This window comes from Dromiciops gliroides, chromosome 2, assembly GCF_019393635.1.
Source record: "Dromiciops gliroides isolate mDroGli1 chromosome 2, mDroGli1.pri, whole genome shotgun sequence".
In the NCBI taxonomy this organism is placed as follows: domain Eukaryota; kingdom Metazoa; phylum Chordata; class Mammalia; order Microbiotheria; family Microbiotheriidae; genus Dromiciops; species Dromiciops gliroides.
In genome coordinates, this window is record NC_057862.1 from 307959131 (window position 1) to 307978818 (window position 19688).

Genomic DNA, 19688 nt, shown 5'->3' on the forward strand with positions numbered 1-19688 from the left:
AACCCCTCCATTTTACCACTGAGGAAACTGAGGCCGGGAGAAATCAAGTGATTTCCCCACAGTCATAGTAATTGTCCAATTCGAATCCAGGTCTTTCTGGCTCTCAGCACAGTACTACACCACCTCTCATTCCTAAGTTCTGCTCCCTTCTCCAGATAACTCCTGTGACCTTGGACAAGGGTATTCACTTAACTGGGACTCAATTTCTCTTTATGTAAACTGAAAGAACAATCCATGCCCTATATCTCAAAAGAGCCTTGTACTCATTAAAAGGGATGCAGAATGGGGCAGCTAGGTGGCGCAGTGGATAAAGCACCGGCCCTGGATTCAGGAGTACCTGAGTTCAAATCTGGCCTCAGACACTTGACACTTACTAGCTGTGTGACCCTGGGCAAGTCACTTAACCCCCATTGCCCCACAAAAAAAAAAAAGGGATGCAGAAACACATTAGGAAGTTTAAAATACAATTATAATGATCATGAGAGAGGAGTAAGGTCTTTGGATTCTCTCCTTGTGCCTACATTTGCCCCAGAAACCTAGGAAGCAGAGAGTGGAAATAAGGATGACTGGGGGTCTTTTCCCTGAGCTCTAGTCCCTCTTCACCAGCTGCTGGCTGGACATTGCAAATTGGACTTCCCGTAGATATTTCAAATTCAGGATGTCCAACACTGAATTCATCTTTCCCCTCAAACCTACATGTCTGAAAACATTTCTCCTTTTCCATTGAGGACTTCAGTGTCCTCTCAGTCACCCAGCTTTCTTCCCTCAGCCTTATCTTCAGCTCCTCATCCTCATTCGTCCCACGGGGCCTATCAGCTGCCAAGGTTTGTCATTTCTGCCTCTGTGGCATCTTTCCCATCTGCTCCCTTCTCTGTACTCACATAGAGACCAGCCCAGCCTGGTCCTTCTTGACATCTTTCCTGTACTATTCAAATGTCTCTTAACTGGTCTTACCGAACCACTCCACTCTCCTCACAGTTGCCAAAGTGATTTTTCTAAAGCACAAGCCTGACCACATTACCCAGTAAGCTCCACTGTCTCCTTGATACCTCAGAAACAAATAAACAAACAAACAACAAGCTTCTGTCTAGAAATTAATACCATTCTTGGTCCCATCCCACCTTTCCACTTTTATTATATATTCCTGCACTGATACTATCATCTTGTCAAACTGGTCTTTTTACTGTTCCTAATCTATCTCCCACCTCCAATATCTTTGCACTGGTTGTCCCCCATACCTGGAAAGCCCTTTCCTCTCTCCTCCGGCTTTCTCCCTGGTTTCTTTCAAGTTTCAGCTCCTATACTTTCCACCTGAGGTCTTTCCTAATTTCCCCAAATGCTAGTAGTGCCCTCCAAAAATCACCTTGTTTTTATTTCATCTCTCTCTCTGTCTCTCTCTGTCTTTGTATCTCTGTCTCTGTCTCTCTTTCTCTGTTTCTGTGTCTCTTTGTCTCTGTCTCTCTCTGTCTCTGTTTCTCTCTCTGTGTGTCTCTGTATCTGTCTGTCTCTGTCTCTTTCTGTCTTTGTCTCTCTGTTTCTGTCTCTCTGTGTCTGTCTCTCTGTCTCTGTTTCTCTCTGTGTCTCTGTTTCTCTGTTTCTGTCTGTCTCTCTGTCTCTGTTTCTCTGTCTCTGTCTCTTTGTCTCTGTCTCTGTCTGTCTCTCTGTCTCTGTTTCTCTGTCTCTGTCTCTTTGTCTCTGTCTCTCTCTGTCTCTGTTTCTGTCTCTGTCTCTCTCTCTTTGTCTCTGTTTCTCTGTTTCTGTCTCTGTCTGTCTCTCTGTTTCTCTCTCTGTCTCTGTCTCTCTCTGTATCTCCCCTAACTAGACTATAAGTTCCTCCAGGGCATGGGCTACTTCACCCCAGGACCTGGAACAGTGTCTGGAACTCAGTAGGCACAGCAGAACCTAAATACTTATTGATTGTTCAGCTGGGTCCACTAGGGGTTTGTTCTCTGCCCAGAAAGAGCAGTCCCCAGGCATTCCATTTCTTCCTCCAAAGTTCAGGAAACAATGACAAGGCCAAGTTATCTAAATCTCCAAATGCCTAAGGTTGCCCAGGCAGCCCACAGAGAAAAGGCCTGTGTCCAGGGCCCTATCAACACCCTGTGTCAACCTGGTCGGGGCAGGAGAGGAGAGCGCAGCCAAGTTCAGTGAGAGGAGGCCAAAGGGGAAGCGGAGGCAGAGCCTTTGCTGAGGATAGGGTGCAGCCTCTGGATTCAGGACTCACTCTCCCAGTGTAGCCCTGCACTCCCGCTGTACCTGAGACTCTTCCATTGGTTTTAAGGAATCTTCATGTAGGAGCAGATTTAAGGTGGGGGGTAGGAGGTGGTTAGGATCTGCTGCAGCCCTCCCCCCATCTCCCCTTTTCTCCCATTTCCCTCTCAGTGTCTACCTTCCCAAGAGGCCTTTCTAACCCTCCCCCAGCAATACCGGGGCTTCTTCATAAGTGGCAGGGACACCCCTCTTTCCCCTGCCCCCCACACCCCTTGCCTCCCCTGAAAATTGATGTCCTTCCCAGCCTCCCAAGTGCAGTCAGTACTGTGTCCTCCCTAGCTAGGGAGGAGAAAGTAGGTGAGGAGACAATAACAATTATTCCCTTCTCCTGTACTACCCCTCCCCCCACCCCAGTCCCCCTATCCTGTCTCTCTCTGGCCCCCTGGTACCTGGCCTTGAGCTGTGTGGTCCACCTGGGTCCCCATCCTTTGGATGCAGGGCTGGGAGGTGCCTGGGGACAGGAAAGAGAAAGCATAGGAACACCTGTATAGCTAGGAGGACTTTAGTCCAAACATCAGAGACATTGTTCAGGAGTAAATCTGTAACTAGAGCCCCAAGTCCAGAGATTGCGAAAGTGGAGCCCAGGGGGAGGTAACGTATTAACTCCCCTGCTGGGTGTACCCTGGCAAAGGTCATGTCCCTTGGTCCCACCTGCCCAGGTCAAAGCTCCAGGTCCCGTTAGGCAGGAAGAGGGGGCAGGGTGGGAACCTCTGGACTCATTCATTCAGTCACCAAACATTTATGGAATACTTTCTGTGTGAAAGATGCCGACGGAGACAGGAAGGTAAATAAATAAACCTGTTCCCTGTCCCTGAAGGAACTCAGGATAGTCTCTTAACCACATAAGGCCTTGGCAAGCTGTGCTACGCAGAAAGGGGGACCCGGGGAGAGGAAACTTGGAAGGGGAGGATGGGATTCCTAGCCCCCCAAGAATTGTTTCTCCTCTGTTTTCTTTTTTTATTCTGAATAGAATTTTATTTTCCAAAATATATGCAAAAACAAAATTTTAACATCGATTTTAAAAAAAACCTTTGTGTTCCAACTTCTTTTCCCCCCTCCATTCCCACTCCCCACCCACAAGAACTCAAACAATTCAAAATAAGTTATACATGAGTAGTCATGGAAGAATTCCCATATCAGCTAGTTGTGAGAGAAAACAATAAAAAAAACCCCAAACTTCAGATTAAGGAATTGTCAAAGAGGAAATGAAAAAAAAAATTTTATGTGCCTTAGGAGAGACAGTGATGGACAGACAACTTGATCACAGGTCAGTAGACCTGGGTTCTAGTAAAATTAGTGTTAAGAGCACTTGTCAGGAGAACTTTTGACTCAAGCTTTGTCTTGGCCACTTATCCGTGTGACCTTGGGTCAGTCACTTCCCTTTCTTTAGGCCTCAGTTTCCTCATTTGTAAAATGAGGGGGTTGAACAAAATAGTATTTCAGGTCCTTTCTGGGGCTAACATTAGCTAGATATGGCACTTTAAATCATATATCACTTTAAGTTTTGCTAAAAGTTTCTCACAGGTAGGATCTCATTTAATACTCACAATGTACCTGGTGGATGAGAACTATTAGTATCCCCATTCTGCAGATGAAGAAAGTGAGGCAAAGATTGGTTAAGTGATTTGCCCCAGGGTCATATAACTAGGAAGTGTCTGAGGCTGGATTTGAATCCCGGTCTTCCTAGCTTTTGTAATGAGCATAGGCTGCTCTTCATAAACTTAGAGGATTTAGACATGGAGTGGGATTCAGAGATCCAGTCTTGTCTGGCAGTGTGACCTTAAGCCATTCACTGTATGAGATTCCTGATTTAGCAAGGGGAGATTCTAAGCTCCTCCCTGCCCCCTCCACAGGGCTCTTGGGGAAGGTCAGATGAGATAAATAACCAACAGTGATGATGGTTCTTCTTGTCCATAGAGGTCAGGGGGACTCACTTCCCCTTTCTTCCCTTTCCAGCTTTTCCCCAAGGGAAACCTAGAGGTCACTGAGTGAACAAGAGGGACCAGCGCTTCTTCAGCTCCAAATATGCCTTGTCCTGGGTTGGGGGTCGGGGAAGGAGAGGGTGTCAGATATTTTGTCTCCCATGAAGCCAGGGGCCATGAAAGCAGAAGGAGACAGAAAAGGCAAGTTGGCAGGGGCTGGGTTAGGGTAGATGGAGATTGATGAAGCTCTTTGGGGGAAAGGTTTAGGGAATCCCAAGCACAAGAAATTAGATAGTTGGGGTCACCTAGATCTACCTCTCTAATTCTCTTCTTGACAATCTAGCCCACTGAGGCAGGGGGACAGGAAGGAAACGACCATGGGAATGTTTCCTCCATGCTGATTCCCCAGTTTAGGGAGGCATGACCCTGCAACCTCCCCTCCCCTTCCCCTGCTCAACTGAACCCCCAAAGCCCAGAGGAATGACCCAAGTCTGTTTCGCCACCCCCAGGGCCAGGGCCTCCATAAAGGGGTCAGAGGGAAGGCAGCTCCCCAGTCAAGTAGCAGCTTCATTCATCTGTCTGCTGGCTGATCCCCCTGTCAAAGCTGGCTCCCTCCACCAGATTTGCTTCAGCTGCCCCAAAGCAGTCGGACCAGTTCTCCAAGCGTGTAGGACTGTAGAGATGTATGTTTGTATATGCCACATTATACTTCCCCTTCCACCCCCACCTCCCCATCCTGCCCCCACCCTTTACTAACCTCCACTGCCTCCTCATAGACCAGATCTCTCTCTCTCTCTCTCTCATGACCTCATTGTGATCTTTAACAGCTTCTTGACCCCCAGAATGCTTCTCACATTTTTCTAAGTTTTGATTGCTGACTTTTGATTAGGCTTGTGGGGGGTAGGGGGGAAGGAGGGGGAGGTAAATATTCTCTTTTGGGGTGTCAACCAGGAAAGGAAGGGCCCAGGGCAGGCTCAGGAACAGGATGTGTCTGTGTGTCTGTGTCTGTGCACACACGCGCACAATCCATAATCATGAGTGTGAGTGCTAGCCAGAGGGAATTTAAGCAGGTACTAGGAAAGCCCCCAGCTGACTCACCTCTGTGACTGGGAGGGATAGTAGCTAGGGTGATGGAATCGGCTTGACTAGCAGTTCTGGTATCTGCCCCTAGGAGGAGGCTCACCCAAGAAAGTGCACCTTAAAACTTGAAAAGTTCCCTCGACTCTAGCCCTGTCACTAGCAAAGTTATCAGCTCTACTTCCTACCTCTGTGACCTTGGCCAAGTCATTTTACCTCTGTGGGCTTTAGTTTCCTCAACTGTAAAATGAGAGGGTCAGACTAAGATCGATCATCTCTAGTGTTTCTTCCTGCTCTAAATCATATGACATGGTGACTGCACAGCCCTAGTGATGTGCTTACCCCATGCACAGTTAGCCGCTCATGGTTAGATGACCTTTACACTCCTGCCCTCCACTTCCCTAAACCCCTGGGTTAGGAGCAATTCCCCCATAAGCTGGAGCTGTGGGTGGTCTTCTCAGGTATATATGGGCCAGATTCTGTGTGATCTCTTCTCCTTCCCTAACCCCCTTCCCTGCTATCTCCCTTCCTTAACTGGCTGAAGGATCAAATATAGATGAAGCCCCTAACCTGCTCCTGGAAAAAGTCTCACTGACACCCTCAGGGGCCAGTAGAATAAATGTCCGGGAAGTGCATCTTGGTGTGACAACTATCCTAAGCACCCTTTCCTCAAGGAGAGAAACAGCAACGGCTGTAACCCCTGGGCACAGGTTGGCTGGTTTGTGGCAGAAATCTCTGCCTACCTGCCCCAGTCTAGGAGTTCCCTTTGGGCTGCTCAGGGTTAGGAAGGTGTGGGTGACAACTAGCCCAAGACTTCGCCATCCCCAAGGGGCATCATGTCTGCCCCCTAGGTAAGGGAGGCTTGGGGTGGGGAGAGTCTATGGAGAAGTTCTGAGGCTGGTTATGTGGTCTGACAGATCTCAGTGATGAGTGGGAGAGTGTTTCAAGATCATGGAATACCAGGGGTAATTCGGAATGAATCTGTCCCAGACCAATGCTCCTCTTTCAGCCCCCTCCCCCCACCACACACACACACACACACACACACACACACACACACACACAGAGAGGAAACCACCAATGTTACCCTCCCCAGCTGGAATGTCCTCCCATCCCCACTCTGCCTGTTCAAATCCCACCTGTTTTTCAAGGGCCACCTTCTCCAGGGAAGCTTTTCTTTAACTGTTCACACTTTTAATTCTGGTCCCACTCACAATGGCTCCATGACAGAATTCTGTTTTACAAGATCAGCTTCTTTCTTTGGCATAGGGGGAAAGACCCTGGGAATCAGAGCCACAGAGACTGGGTAGCCTTAATTTCTTTTCCACGGCGAAGGGAACTCCAGCCGTCTATATGAGAAGCCCAAAGGATCATTGAAGGGCAACGCTGAGATGCCGAGAACGTGGCATTTGGCACAAGCCCTCCCCTGGCACATCCCAACTCCTGTGCCCAGGCATCTGAGCCATAATCTTTCCACCCCATCCCAGTGTACTCTCCAGGGAAAGATCAGGTTGGCGCAGATTTTGAAAACTGGCCAGTTCTAGGTTCTGTGGAATCCATTCATATCTCTTGCCCACTTCTGAAAAGCATTGGGTAGGAGGGTACTCTAAATCTCAGCATCAATAAGGAAATGTGGATGAAAGTTTGAGTCCTTCTGTTTTTGTTTTGTTTTTTTGGTGAGGCAATTGGGGTTAAGTGACTTGCCCAGGGTCACACAGCTAGTAAGTGTCAAGTGTCTGAGGCCAAATTTGAACTCAGGTACTCCTGATTCCAGGGCCGGCGCTCTATTCACTGTGCCACCTAGCTGCCCTTGAGTCCTCCTGAGTGCTTTTTTTTTTTTTAATTTCTTTTTTTTTTTTCTGGGCAATGGGGGTTAAGTGACTTGCCCAGGGTCACACAGCTAATAAGTGTTAAGTGTCTGAGGCCAGATTTGAACTCAGGTCCTCCTGAATCCAGGGCCAGTGCTCTATCCACTGCACCACCTAACTGCCTCTTTCTGAGTACTTTTACAATTCTTGGACAATCATGGAAGAAAATGGAAAGAGGACATTCTATTTTATTGACCCCTGGTGGGCCAGATGATAATAGCACAGTATAGCTCCAAGACCCCAAAACATCCTCCCCCGCCTGCCCCTCCCCCATTAGGGACTGGAGTCAGGATACTTTTAAGGAGAGAAGAGAAGGAGGAAGAAGGGGATGAAGAAGGGGGAAGGGGAGGGAAGGAGGACAAGGGGGAGAGATATGATCTCTCATTCACAGATCAGGAAAGAAGTCTAAGATACAGTTCTGACTTCTCTGATCCTCCAACAGGGACTCAGGAGAGATTGCTCCCTGACCCCTCACTTTGTAGGGCCTTCATTCCAGGCAGAGCCAAGGATGGAGTTGGCTCCCAGAAACGAGGCTTCTGTGGATTTTGCAAATTGAAGGTATTCCCAGGGGTCAGCTGGACCAGAAGCCTATCTGGCACATCCTAGGTCCACAAAGACCTCTCTCCTGAATGAGGAAAGGCTAAAGTTCCTTCTGGAGGAAGCCCCCCTGGCCAGGTGCTTCCTCTTCGGGACAGGTCCCTCGGCACAACAGCCGCTCCAAGGCCCCTCGGCCCCCTTGCCTGTATTCTCTATACAGCTGATCTTCGCCAAGCTCTCCCAGGTAGTTGTGGCACATCTTGAAGAGCCTGCAAGGTAGGGGGAGCAGGGACGGTGGGTGGAAGGGCCCTACACCATAACCCTTCCTCCACGTCCTTCCCATCTGCTAGGTCCCAAATAACTCCCTTGGCCTTTTGTCCTCGTTCTGCAGGGGAGCAAACAAAAGGGATCGTGTGGCACAGGGAGGGCTCTGAACTGAAGGGAAAGATGTCTGGGTCCTAGCTCTGGCTTTTCCAAAGGCGGCGTGTAACCAGTGCTGCCCTTCCCTTGGCCTCAACTTCTCCATCTGTAAGTTTCTGTGAGATTCCTCCTAGCTCTGACAATTTGAGGAATCTGCTTCTGTGAGGGAGGAATACTTAAGCTTCCATAGAAAAAGCCCTCTGGTGTGCTTGAGTCCTTCCTCATTTACCCCGACCTCCCACCCCTTGCTTCTCCTACCACCTATTGGAACTTCCCTCAGAGAAGGCTGCATGATCCTGACTAAGTTACTTAGCCACTCAGTGTTCTAGGCAATTCTCTAAGACTATGAGTTACAAGGAAGATGCTAATCTATATTGTTTTTCTCTCTCTCTTTTTTTTTTTTTTGGTGAGGCAATTGGGGTTAAGTGACTTGCCCAGGGTCACACAGCTAGTAAGTGTCAATGTTCTGAGGTTGGATTTGAACTCAGGTACTCCTGACTCCAGGGCCGGTGCTCTATCCACTGCGCCACCTAGCTGCCTCAAACCTATTGTTACAGACCATTTCCTCATCTGAGAGTTCTCTATGTTGATGAAATCACAGGTCCAAGCTCCTCTCCCTCTAGAACTGGTCGTCTCATTCCTGCTCAGTCTCTCCAGAGTGGGGTTCAAATTCCTTTGCCTGGCATTCAAGGCCCTGCACAATCTAGTGCCACCCTCTTTTCTTATCTCATTCCCCTCCACAAAGTCAGCCTGGACCATTCTTCATTGCCCAACAGAACCTGTGTTCTCAGGTCTGGAACGTCCTCTTTGCCTGATGAATCTATTCCATCCTATCCTTTAAATCAGGGCTTCTTAAACTTTTCCCACTCTTGACCCCTTTTTGCCTGAGAAATTTTTATGTGACCCCAGGGTATACAGGTACCTAAAACAGGCATACATAACCTTTTACTGTTGCCAAATTTTTCACAACCCCCACATTCAGTTACACAACCCCATTTGGGGTTGCGACCCACATTTAAGAAGCTAGGCTTTGAAGCACAATCCAAATTCCAACCTCTCCAGGAATCTTTCCCCTAGTGCTCTTCCTTTTCAGATGTCCCATAGTACTTTGTTTTGTGCCTTCCTAGCAAACTAGTTGTGGAATATTCTGGAATCTAGCTACCTGGCTTGGTGTCTTTTTCCTCTCATTGAGCTCGGGGATCCTGACTTATCTAAGCTTTCGAACTCCCTAGAACCCACATTATAAATGCTTGAAAAACAGTTTGTCTTGTTTAGTAAATAGACCTATTTGCTGCTTTTCCCTGCCCCCTAATTGGGGTCATTACCTGCCTGGCCATGGGCCTCCAGTCATCATCACACTGATGCCCACCGAGTTTTCCAGCCCCGGGCCAACAAAGCGTTTCACCTTGTTTACTTCGTGCACCCCGTAACTGGTGTCAGAGGTTATCATGAGGAGGGAGAGAACAAGTGTTAGAAGGGGGTAGGATGAGGAGTGCTGTAAGAAGGGGGTGCATCCTGGGGGTCCATATCCCCCAAACAGCTTGTTAACTCCCCTGGAGCTGCTTTTTTTCTTGTGTTTCAGTATGGCAGTGCTCAAGACTAGCCACATCCGTTTAGGGGATTGAGTTAATACCACAAGTACCTCTGCATAAGGGAAGTCAGGTTATAGACTACAGAGCTGGCAGAAGTCAGTGTGTGTGTGTGTGTGTGTGTGTGTGTGTGTGTGTGTGTGTGTGTTGGTGGGCATCATTAAGAAGGGAGATCTGACAATCCTTTTTTTTTTTTTTGCAGGGCAATGAGGGTTAAGTGACTTGCCCAGGGTCACACAGCTAGTGTCATGTGTCTGATGTTGGATTTGAACTCAGGTCCTCCTGAATCCAGGGCCGGTTCTCTATCCACTGCACCACCTAGCTGCCCCTTGACAATCCATTTTTAGGAACTCTACCCCCCCACCCCCCCCCACCCCTACTCCTACCATCCTAGCATCTCACCCTCATTCCCTTGCGGCAATGTCTTCCCTTTCTTCCCCCTTCTGGAAAGGTTCGAGGATTCCAAGAGGGATAGGGAAAGTATGACTTTGGATGGCTCAAGGGTAACTCACTTCTTCCAGCTCTGAGAACAAGCTTTCTCCAGGACATCGGTGTACTCAGACTCACTCAGAGAAGCCCCCTTGGCCCTATGACTCTGCTGCTTGGTCTCCACTTCGCTAAGATGCTTCCACATCTGAAACAGGGGAGACAATTACTAACTTTGGAGTCAGCATCTGAAAGCTGGGAAAGGGAGGAGGAAGGACTCGGAACCCAGAGAGCGGTGAAGGCAATTAGTGTTTACAAGAGAAGGTTCCTAGTTCCCCCAACAGCTGGCCCCTTGGGACGGTTTTGGGCTAAGTATAGCTCTGGGGTGGGGTGGGGTGGGGCCGATCTATGTCTCAGAAAGCACCTGTAAAGGATGTGTTCCTGGCCTCGCCTACCCCTTGGTCCCCAGCTTTTAGGCCCTGGAGTGGTATTGGCAGTAAACAGGTGTATGATATGATTATGGATTTGAGTCAGATTAAACTCTGAGGATGGGGTCTGGAAGGTACCCAGCCCTGCCCCAGTATAGTTTAGACGTTTATTGCTTGTCAAATTCTCACTGTCTCCTTTAAGTTTTATTGCCAATTAACAGTATTTTTACTTCTGCTCAGTCTCCCCACTTGTCAGCTACATATTAGTTTTGTCTGCAATCCATCATGTGTCAGAACCCCCCAGTCAGTGGGTCAGGGAGTTAGCCCACCAATTCAATACTCGGGACTCAAGAAGAAAGGACGGGGCTTGGCACAGGATGCAGCAATTGAGTTGAGACCAGATGTTAAGTGACATGTCTCTTTTTCTCAGAGCAGAATCGCCTTGACCCTAGGGTCCCAACAATGTGTTATTCTTTTATTCTTTATTCTATTTCTTTGACTTCCCAACATAGCTGAAGATAAATTTTAACCCTGTCATCCTTAACAATGCTGAAGCACCTGAGTGACTCTTCCTGTTATTCAGGTTGAATATCTTTAGAGACAGGGGCCGGGAGAGGGGAGTCAGTGGGAACTGTGAGATCTGAAACATCTGACTGTCACTCCCCTGTTTCCTCTTCCTTTGGTTTGACCTTGTTCCCCCTCCCCTTTTTCCCCTTGCTCCTGGAACACGTATGCATGTCTCCATACATTGATCATGAGCTGAATACACACCCTGGGTGAGACAGGATTGGATGTTAGATTGTGAGCTCGACCTAGTGTGCGTGGGGACTTCCCCTCTGACCAACATTCCTATATAAGGTAAAGGCATGTATTAGCTGGCGAGGTTCAGGTATTGAACTTGTCCATTCCTATGGGAATGTAATAAATCTGTTTCTGCTTGACTTGGTGGTCTCCTCGAGTTATTTGGGTAAACTGAGGCAGTTTGCTCCATACACAGGGAAGAAGGGAACAGAGAGGGAGTCTGGCCCCTGGCCAGAAGGGCAGTGGGGGAGAAGTGATTAGGGAAGAGGAGGATGGACTCCCTCTCTCCCCAGGAGCTGCTCAGTTGAAGATGCAGAGACCCTAGTTTTGGTTGCAGGGGTTTTCCCCAAGGGCCGAGATTCTGACTGGTAGGATATGGGAGGGAGGGTGAGAGGCACTAGGCTTTAACTCAGTCACCAAATGCTGGGGGTGACCTAGGCTCTAGGGGATCATTCCTCACTTTCCCCAAGGCCATCTGCCCTGTGCTCTGAAACACCGGCTAATTTGCATGGGGCATTCTAAACCCCGGAGGGATCGTAACAGGAAAAGGCCCAGATGCGGGAGGAGGAAAATGCCAGGTGCTGGTAGGGCCCCCAAGGCAAGGGACAAGCTCTTAGTGACACGTATCACACATATAAGCACGTGGCCCTTCCCCCTCCCCCTAGGCCTGTACAGCTCAAAAAAAAAAATCTAAGAATTGCCCTCATCCAAAAACAAAACACCACCTCCCAAAAGCCAAAAATCTCAAAAGAGAAAACCCATCTGAACTATCTCAGCCACCCTCCTCCTTTAGAGTTTACTTGAGACTCTAAAACCCTTTTGCATTTATGTTACATGCATCTACTCCTAGGTCCGGAAGAAGAATAAACTGAGGCATGTAACTATGTTTTTTCTTTTTTTGTTTGTTTTGTTTTGTTTTTGTTTTTAGTGAGGCAATTGGGGTTAAGTGACTTGCCTAGGGTTACACAGCTAGTAAGTGTTAAGTGTCTGAGGCCAGATTTGAACTCAAGTTACTCCTGACTCCAGGGCCAGTGCTCTATCCACTGCGCTACCTAGCTGCCCCAGCACGTAACTATGAGACTATGGGGAGGGAACAATTCAAACAACTTAAGCCAACAGGGTACCAGGACACATGACAGCATCTTGGCCTATGGAAGGGGACATATCTAACCTTGTGCCTTTCTGGAGCCCTATTCTCCAGGGCATACCCTGAAATGTGTACCCACATAGCTGTGCTCCCCAAACTTTGGTCTTTAGTGTGGGATTCAGGGGAACCTCTGGGTGAGGGTCTGGAGATGGGGCTGGGAGGCCTTCTTACCTGGTAAGAAATGATCTGGCAGGCATCACAGCGAAGATGTTGGGGCATATGGGTTGAGTATTTCTCTTCTTCATCAAAATGAGGGGATGTGGCTGAGAGTGGAATGGTTTCTTGGGGGATCCCCTCTCCAAGGCTCCCTGGGGGCCCCCAGCCAGTCAGTGACAGCAACAACAGCAGAAGCCTCATTGCCTCTCAGTGGTGGGTCAGGGCTCTGTAGAGACTGGGTTGTGGGCACATTTGGGGGGAGGAAACCAGGTGGAAATAAGAGCCAGCTTAAACCAATGGGGGCATGCCACCTGTTTGTATCAGTACACCCTGCATCCTATCAGTTGACTCAATCCCTCCCACTCCTCCCTCAGATTGTGGTGGGCCTTGAAAGCCAATTTTTCTTTCTTTCTTCCTTTTTTTTTTTTTGTGGGACCATGAGGGTTAAGTGACTTGCCCAGGGTCACACAGCTAGGAAGTGTCAAGTGTCTGAGGTCAGATTTGAACTCAGGTCCTCCCGAATCCAGGGCCAGTGCTTTATCCACTGTGCCACCTAGGTGCCCCTTGAAAGTCAATTTTCCACTCTTTTTCCTTAAAGGTCCTCCAACCCCATCCCCTCAATATGAGGCCCATGTAATTTATCTCCATTTTGTGGAGGAAGAAAACTGAGAGGGATAAGGCCTCAGCCAAGTTTCCAAGGTCATGTAAAGGTTGAATGGCTCTTTGAACTTAGAGGTCCCAGTTTCAGACCACTCCATGGGTAGGAGTGAGTGGAGATGTCTCTTCCTTCTTTCCTCCTTCAGAATCTGCCTTTTGTATAAGATTATATCCCTGGGGAGCACCCTCTCTTTAGTAGCCAGGATGACAACCTCAGGGGCACAGGAGTTGATGAAATGTACCAAAAAAAAAAGATGACTGAATGCAATATTTTGGTTTACTGATCACAGTTCCATTGGTGGACACTTTATTTCAAACACATGAAACAGATGCAAAGATTGCCTGATCTAGGAACCTCTGATATCTAATTTGGGTTGTCCTTGCCTAGGAACTCTCCCCAAGGGGCTTCTCTCCCTGGGCAGGGGCCCTAAGGAGTCAGGGGGAAAGTATCAGGCTTAATTTTGCAACAAAAAAAGCAGCAGCCAGCTGTTTCAGGGGAGGGGAACTCCCCTGTCTAAAGACATCTCTTACCAGGAAAAGCAGTAGGTATACAAGCCACATATGTCGCATTAACACCCCCAAAACACACACATACACACACACACACACACACACACTATGCTCCTCTTTGCCCTGTCCACAGCCTGCCCCAACCCATGGCCAGTCCTGGCCCTTTGTTCACATATATGCTCCAGACTAAACTTCTACATCCCTTTTTGATGTTCCTGGGGCTCACGTGGTTGCAATTCTCATTGGAGTGGCACAGATCTGGAGTCGAGAGAGGGAGGGGATACTTTTTAAAATGCCCAGAAACCTGTCCCTTCATCCTACTCCCCAGTCACAACCCCCAGCTGGTCTCTAAAGGTTTCTAGCACAGCCTCGGAGCCCCTCTGGGAAGGACCTGTAGAAGAGGTCATCTCATCTTTCCCATCTCCTTGCAACACTTAATGGGTACAACCTTGGGAGGCCTTTCGGCAATGATGCTCATTCACTTCTGCCTAATAACTCTCACTTTTGGAGGCCTGAACTAAGATCCTGGAATCGCAGGCCTGGCTCTGCAGAACTTGCTTAATAACTTTGGGCAAGTCACTTGCCCTCATTAGAACTCCAGTTTCCTCATCTAAACGGAGAGTGCTGGACTAAATGATCACTGAGGTATGCCAATCACTGTTTTACTCTCACAAAAGTTCAGCCATTTCTAAAGAAGAAAAGGTTCCAAGTTAGGGTGTTAGGTTCTTTTGTGTTTTGTTTTTGTGGTGGAGGAAAGTAACATTGGAGAGGGAGTCAGCTGCTGATATCTTGGCTGTACCCCTCCTCTTCATCCTCGACACCACGGACCCCCTCATTATCCTTCTCCCACCCCCAGTTCCTCTCTCTTAATTTGTAGGGATGGGGCAGCTAAGTGGTTAGAATACTGGCCCTGAAGTTGGGAGGACCTGAGTTCAAATGTGACCTCAGACACTTACTAGCTGTGTGACCTTGGGCAAGTCACTTAACCCCAAATTGTCTGAAAACATTTGGGGCATCTCCAGTCATCTTGATGTATATGTTGCTACTGGACCCAGATGGCTCTGGAGGAGAGAGTGAGGTTGGTGACCTTGCACAGCCCTCCCTCACTTCAATCCAATTCAGTGCAAGCCATGACATCACCCTGATTGTCATGGTCCTCTTGGAGAATGAATGACAAACAACAACAATTTGTATGGATTATTTCAATCTTGGTACCAGTGCTATGATAAGTGCTTAATTAATGCTTGTTGATTGATTGATCTGTTGAGTATTTTCCAACAGCCCCCTGTCATGGAGGGGCTATATTAGATACAGACCCCAGGCTCTCCTAAACATCCTCCCCTGCCCTGAAACAAGATTCAGAGCCCTCTGTCACTAACCAGTACTCCACACACTCTTCTGGAAGACACAGCCAGATCCATCTTCTTATGAACTTAATGTCTCCCATTTCTTTCCTAGACCTTCAAAATGGGCACAAATCTTGCCCCCAACCCCCCACATACACACTACTTCCCTTACTCTCTGACTCCAGGGAGGGACCTGTATCTTGAGTTCAGGGCTCAGGATAACTCCCAAACCCACTCTCACAGCTGGAATCACCCACACCTCTTGATGGGTCACACCTCCCCCCTCCTTTTTTGGGTTGTCACTGGTGACAGGGAACATGTCAGACAAACAATCATATATAACTGATGTCAGTGCCTCCACTTGCCTAAGACCATGGGTTGATGCACAGGAAAAGAACTGGATAGATTGGGAGGAAAGGATGACAGTTTCTCCCTGAGTTCCCCCTTCCATCCCCAGCAGTGCCCTGGGGAATGGGGTTGGAGGCAGAGTCAGGATCATATCCTGTGGGAGCTAGGGTCTGAGGAGCCTTGGGCAGGGGAGTGTGTGGGGAAGAAGTAGTAGTTGTGGTAGATGTGGATGTGGGAAATTGAAATAAAAAAAGGCAAAGAAAGAAGAGCAAGTCACAGGGGTGGGTTGGGGGTAGGATTGGGATCTAGAGTGGGTATGTACCAGAAAGGTGCCAGGGTTAAAGGAACTGGGGGGAAGGTTAGGGCTAGGTTGGGTTCAAAGGCTCTGCTGGAATAACAGCCCCTTTAGGTGGGGCCTATGGAGGCAATGGGGTGTGGGCAGGGCCTGGGGGTCTTCACACTCAAAATGGCAAGCCTTTGGTAGCAGTAGAAGGCCCAGAATTGGGAGGCCCAGAGTAGAGAAGTAGAGGAAGACTCGGTAATGGGCTAGGGGAATTTCCTGTGGGCAGGTAATAGAGACCATCCACAGTGCCACCCTCAGGAGCCCAGGGGAGTTTGGTTCCTGGGGCCAGCAGGTCAGGGGGACCAAGGGGCAAGGGTCCAGGGGAAGGAGGTAGTGAGAGCCCAGGGTAGGACCCATATGGAGAAGGATAGAGGCTGTGCCCTAGTGGCAAGGAAGGGTAGAACCGAAGGGGTGCCCCTGCTGGGGAGGGGGGAACAAGAACTTCTAGGTACTGACCACTCTCTGGGTCAAAGAGCAACTTTAACCTAGGAGATTTGGGAGCCTCCACATAATAGTAGCGACCACTCTCTGGATCTACCAGAACCTTTCCTGATGGGGTAGTTCCAGAGCCCCGAGGGCCCCTACCCTGGCCCCGGGAGGGGCTATCAAGGACCTGGGCCATAGGAGGTGCTGAAGCTGCCCTGGGCTGGGACAGGGAAGCAGGTTTGGCTGTAATCTGGTTCCCAGGAGGATGGGTCCCAGCAAGGCCTGGTTGGGGTTTGGCTCTGGGCTCTGGGCTCTGGGCCTGCAGAGCCAGGGAACTGGCCTGGTCAGAGTGTGAGGACCCCAGGTGGAGGGAGCCCCTGAGGTTTGGATGTGGGGACCCTGTCAAGGAGCTAGGCGTCTGCCCAGTCCCTGGCCACTGATGTGGGCAGTGCCTCTCCACCTCTGGCCTTTCTCTTGGTTCTTTGGAGATGGGGGGAGGCCCCAGGGTAACCCCTGGGGAATTGGCCTGGACCTCTCCTTCAGGAAGGAGGCGTTGGGCCTGAGGACTGTACCCTGGGGAAGCACGGCTGATCTCTGTGCTGGACTCAGGCTGGGCCCTGGCCCCTGGCTTCCTGGACAAAGCCAGGGCTCCCGGGAGGCGAATCTCGCTTCGAGCAAAGGGCTTGGCCGTATTATTCTCTGCTTTCCTCCGAGGAGTCGGATCTCCTCCTTCGTAGCCCTTTGGCTGGGGCTGAGGGTGGGGAGGTTGGTGGCCCTGTGGGGCCCCGCAGGAGCTAAGGGGAGCAGGGTCACTTACTCCCACTCCCCCAGGGGCCGGCGGCTCCGGGACTTCGTAGGGATGGGTCACTACGGGCAGGAAGTCCTTCTGGAAAGTCGAGGTGTAGTGAACAGTGGCAAGGGGCTCTGGAGCTCCGGGCGGAGTCTCACTCTCCTCGCTGGGGCCCTCGGGAGCGAAAAGGGGCTCAGGCAGTGCCAGGCTGGAACTGGCGGCAGCTGGGAAGCTCAGAGAGTAGGTGTTCTTCACCAGCTTCCGGACGTCCCGAGGTCGCGGAATTGTCACTCGTGATCTGCTGGAGGAAGTGGGGGCGTCTCTGGGCTCCCAAGTATCAGGGACTGTAGTCTCCCCCGTGGGTGAAATGTGCTGTCCCTGCACAGTTAGCTCCGGAGTGGACTGCGTAGATGTAGTCTCCGGGAGTGCTTCGGTCGGAGTGTCCTGCATAGACGAAATCAGCGACTCCTGAACAGCGGGATCCCAAGTTTCCTGGGGAGACAGACTGGGAGTTTCCTGGGCCACCCGATCCTCTGGCGTCCTCCTCGGAGACAGGGATTTCGGCTGCTGGCTCCATTCATTGCGGGGCCGATCCTCTGGCGTCCTCCTCGGGGACAAGGATTTCGGCTGCTGGCTCCATTCATTGCGGGGCCGAGACTCAGAAGCTTCCTGGGACTTCTCTCCCGACAGCAAGAAGATGCTGGAGCTCACGGGACCGAGTGGTTCCGTCCCGGGGGCTGGTTTGTCCCGACGAATAGCTCGCTCTCGAAGACTGGGCCAGGGCCTCGGCACTCTAATAGAAACTACCCCGTCCGGGGCCCGCGAACCCGCAGACTTGCCAGGGGGTAGGGGTGCCTCTTTCGCCGGCTCTCTTGGGGGAAGCCTGGCCTGAGAGGTCCCTTTGGGCTTGAGTTCCTTTGAGTCTCTTCGAGGGCTTCGTACAGTCCGTCTAGTTGGGGCCTCGCTCTCCCGAGCCTCTGGCCAAGCTCGGGGCCAATCCGCCGGCTTCTGGGTATCGCAGGCCGGCCGGAGCTGCGAACCTGGCGGGGTCTGGATGGGCCGAGCTCCGCCCCCTGGGCTTAGCTGCTCTGGGCGCAGGGGCTGCTCGGCCTGCAGCTTCCTGGCCAGTGCTGTCTGCACGAGGTTGGAGGCGGCCTGCAGGCGGGTCAGAGACTCGTCCAGCGAGCCTGTCCGCAGGAACAGCTTGCGCCTGGGGACCCCATTGGCCCCAGCTGAATCCAGCTCCGGAGGGCTCGGCTTAAGCCTCAGCTCTATCTGCCGCTTGGGGACAGTTCTCTGCTTAGTCGAGGATGCCTGGTCTTCAAGTGCCACCTCCACGCATTCGAACTGGCTTCTCCGGGACGTGTCAGGGAGTTCTGGTAGCCTGGAGGCAGAAGATTCCGCCTCCTGACGCAGGTCCAGGTAAGTGGCCCAGCGGTCAGCTTGGTTGCTGCAGTCGGAGACAGCTGGGGATGGGCTGGAGGAGGCCTGCGCGCTGGGGCTATGCACGTCGAGGTAAGGGCCCTGAGGGCGGGATAGATTCTGCAGACTGAGCTCGGTGAGCTGCTGCACCTCGCTGTCCGCCTCGTCCGAGTCGCTGGGGGACTGCACGGGAGTCCCACCTAGGGGCCCGGTTGTGAAGATCACTTCCATCTCCCCCGACGGCAGGGTGCGGAGCTGGAAAGGGCTCGGGCGCTGTCCCGGCCTCTTGGGGAAACCGGATCCAGGCTCCTGGCGGCTATTCTGGGCGCTGATGGACAAGCGAAGCTGCGAGCCCCCGCTCGCGGCTGGGCCCGCCCCTCGGCCAGGGACCCTGGCGTTCTGGCCCGCAAACTTTGCCGGTTGCCCCCGCCCAGGAACTCCGCTGCCCCCGTCATCGTCCGCCCCGTCCAGGACGGGGCGCGGCCCCTGGGGCTCCGGCGAGCCTGGCGCGGTGTGGTAAGAACCGGAGGAGCCCGAGGAGTCCTGGCGCAGCGCAAGGGCCGAGGGGAAGCCGCCCGCGGCCGGCGGGACTAGGATGGAGAGCATGGTGCGGGCGGGCTGCGGAGGGGGCCCGGGCTCGGGACGCGCACAAGTACGCCGCCGCCTCCGCCGCCTCCGCCGCCGCCGGCCGCTCTGTCCCCTGCCCGCACTCCCCGCCCCGGGGTCCCGGCGCGGCCGGGTCACAACGCCTTAAAGAGGCCGCATCTGAACCCGAGCCAGCGGCAGCCGCGGCCGGCTACGGCCAGTAGCGCCTTCCTCCACCCTCCCCTCCCCTCCCGGCCCACTCCTCCCTGCTTTGGCCGGCCTGGAGGGGCCGAGACCAGACCCGGGATAATGATGCGGCCTGGGGGGCGAACTGTGCCAGGAGCCCCAGCGGGAGGCTAAGACAGGGGGCCACCCCCAAGGAACCAAGGTCAGAAAGCCAAGGGGTCCCTGCAGTTGTTTCTTGGGCACACCTGGCGGGCACAGGGCACTTCCAATTCTCAATTCTGAGTTTCGGGCTTGGACTTTTGTGTGTCTGGCATCTCTACCCCAGTGGTTACCAACAGCACAGTCCGTTTTATTAGATTAAGTAGCCGAGGGTCCTTAATTTCTCCAAAACCGAGCGGGGAGTGAGACCTCTCCTTTTCATGTTGCCGTTGGT

General features: G+C 51.4%; 3 protein-coding genes across 5 annotated transcripts in view; all 3 read right to left on the bottom strand.

Moving 5' to 3' along the window:
- Positions 1-2791, bottom strand: part of SLC23A1 (solute carrier family 23 member 1) — a 36423-nt gene extending 33632 nt beyond the window's left edge. For all 3 annotated transcript variants that reach the window (XM_043983669.1, XM_043983668.1, XM_043983670.1), the window contains exon 1: positions 2661-2791. In XM_043983669.1, the coding sequence (XP_043839604.1) occupies positions 2661-2696 (36 nt within the window). In that variant the 5' untranslated portion in view covers positions 2697-2791. The remainder of the gene's footprint in view (positions 1-2660) is intronic.
- A 4549-nt stretch (positions 2792-7340) lies between these two features.
- Positions 7341-12879, bottom strand: MZB1 (marginal zone B and B1 cell specific protein). The gene is made up of 4 exons (XM_043988422.1): positions 12658-12879; positions 10197-10318; positions 9421-9525; positions 7341-7944 (listed from the first exon to the last, which is right to left on the bottom strand). Exons 1-4 carry the CDS (start codon positions 12841-12843, stop codon positions 7779-7781), a joined length of 579 nt encoding a protein of 192 aa, XP_043844357.1. The 5' UTR covers positions 12844-12879; the 3' UTR covers positions 7341-7778.
- Positions 12880-14878: 1999 nt separating this feature from the next.
- On the bottom strand, positions 14879-19246 carry PROB1 (proline rich basic protein 1). The gene has a single exon (XM_043981023.1). The coding sequence runs from the start codon at positions 19088-19090 to the stop codon at positions 15965-15967; it is 3126 nt and encodes a 1041-aa protein (XP_043836958.1). The 5' UTR covers positions 19091-19246; the 3' UTR covers positions 14879-15964.
- Positions 19247-19688: the final 442 nt, after the last annotated feature.

What these genes read in the sequence shown, in the direction of transcription:
- MZB1 (XM_043988422.1), bottom strand. Translation starts at nt 12,843, where the DNA reads ATGAGGCTTCTGCTGTTGTTGCTGTCACTGACTGGCTGGGGGCCCCCA. An exon ending in GCCAGATCATTTCTTACCAG is followed by an intron (nt 10,319 to 12,657) that starts GTAAGAAGGCCT and finishes CCCCTGTTTCAG; the next exon opens with ATGTGGAAGCATCTTAGCGA. An exon ending in GGAGGCCCATGGCCAGGCAG is followed by an intron (nt 7,945 to 9,420) that starts GTAATGACCCCA and finishes CCTACCTTGCAG; the next exon opens with GCTCTTCAAGATGTGCCACA.
- PROB1 (XM_043981023.1), bottom strand. Translation starts at nt 19,090, where the DNA reads ATGCTCTCCATCCTAGTCCCGCCGGCCGCGGGCGGCTTCCCCTCGGCC.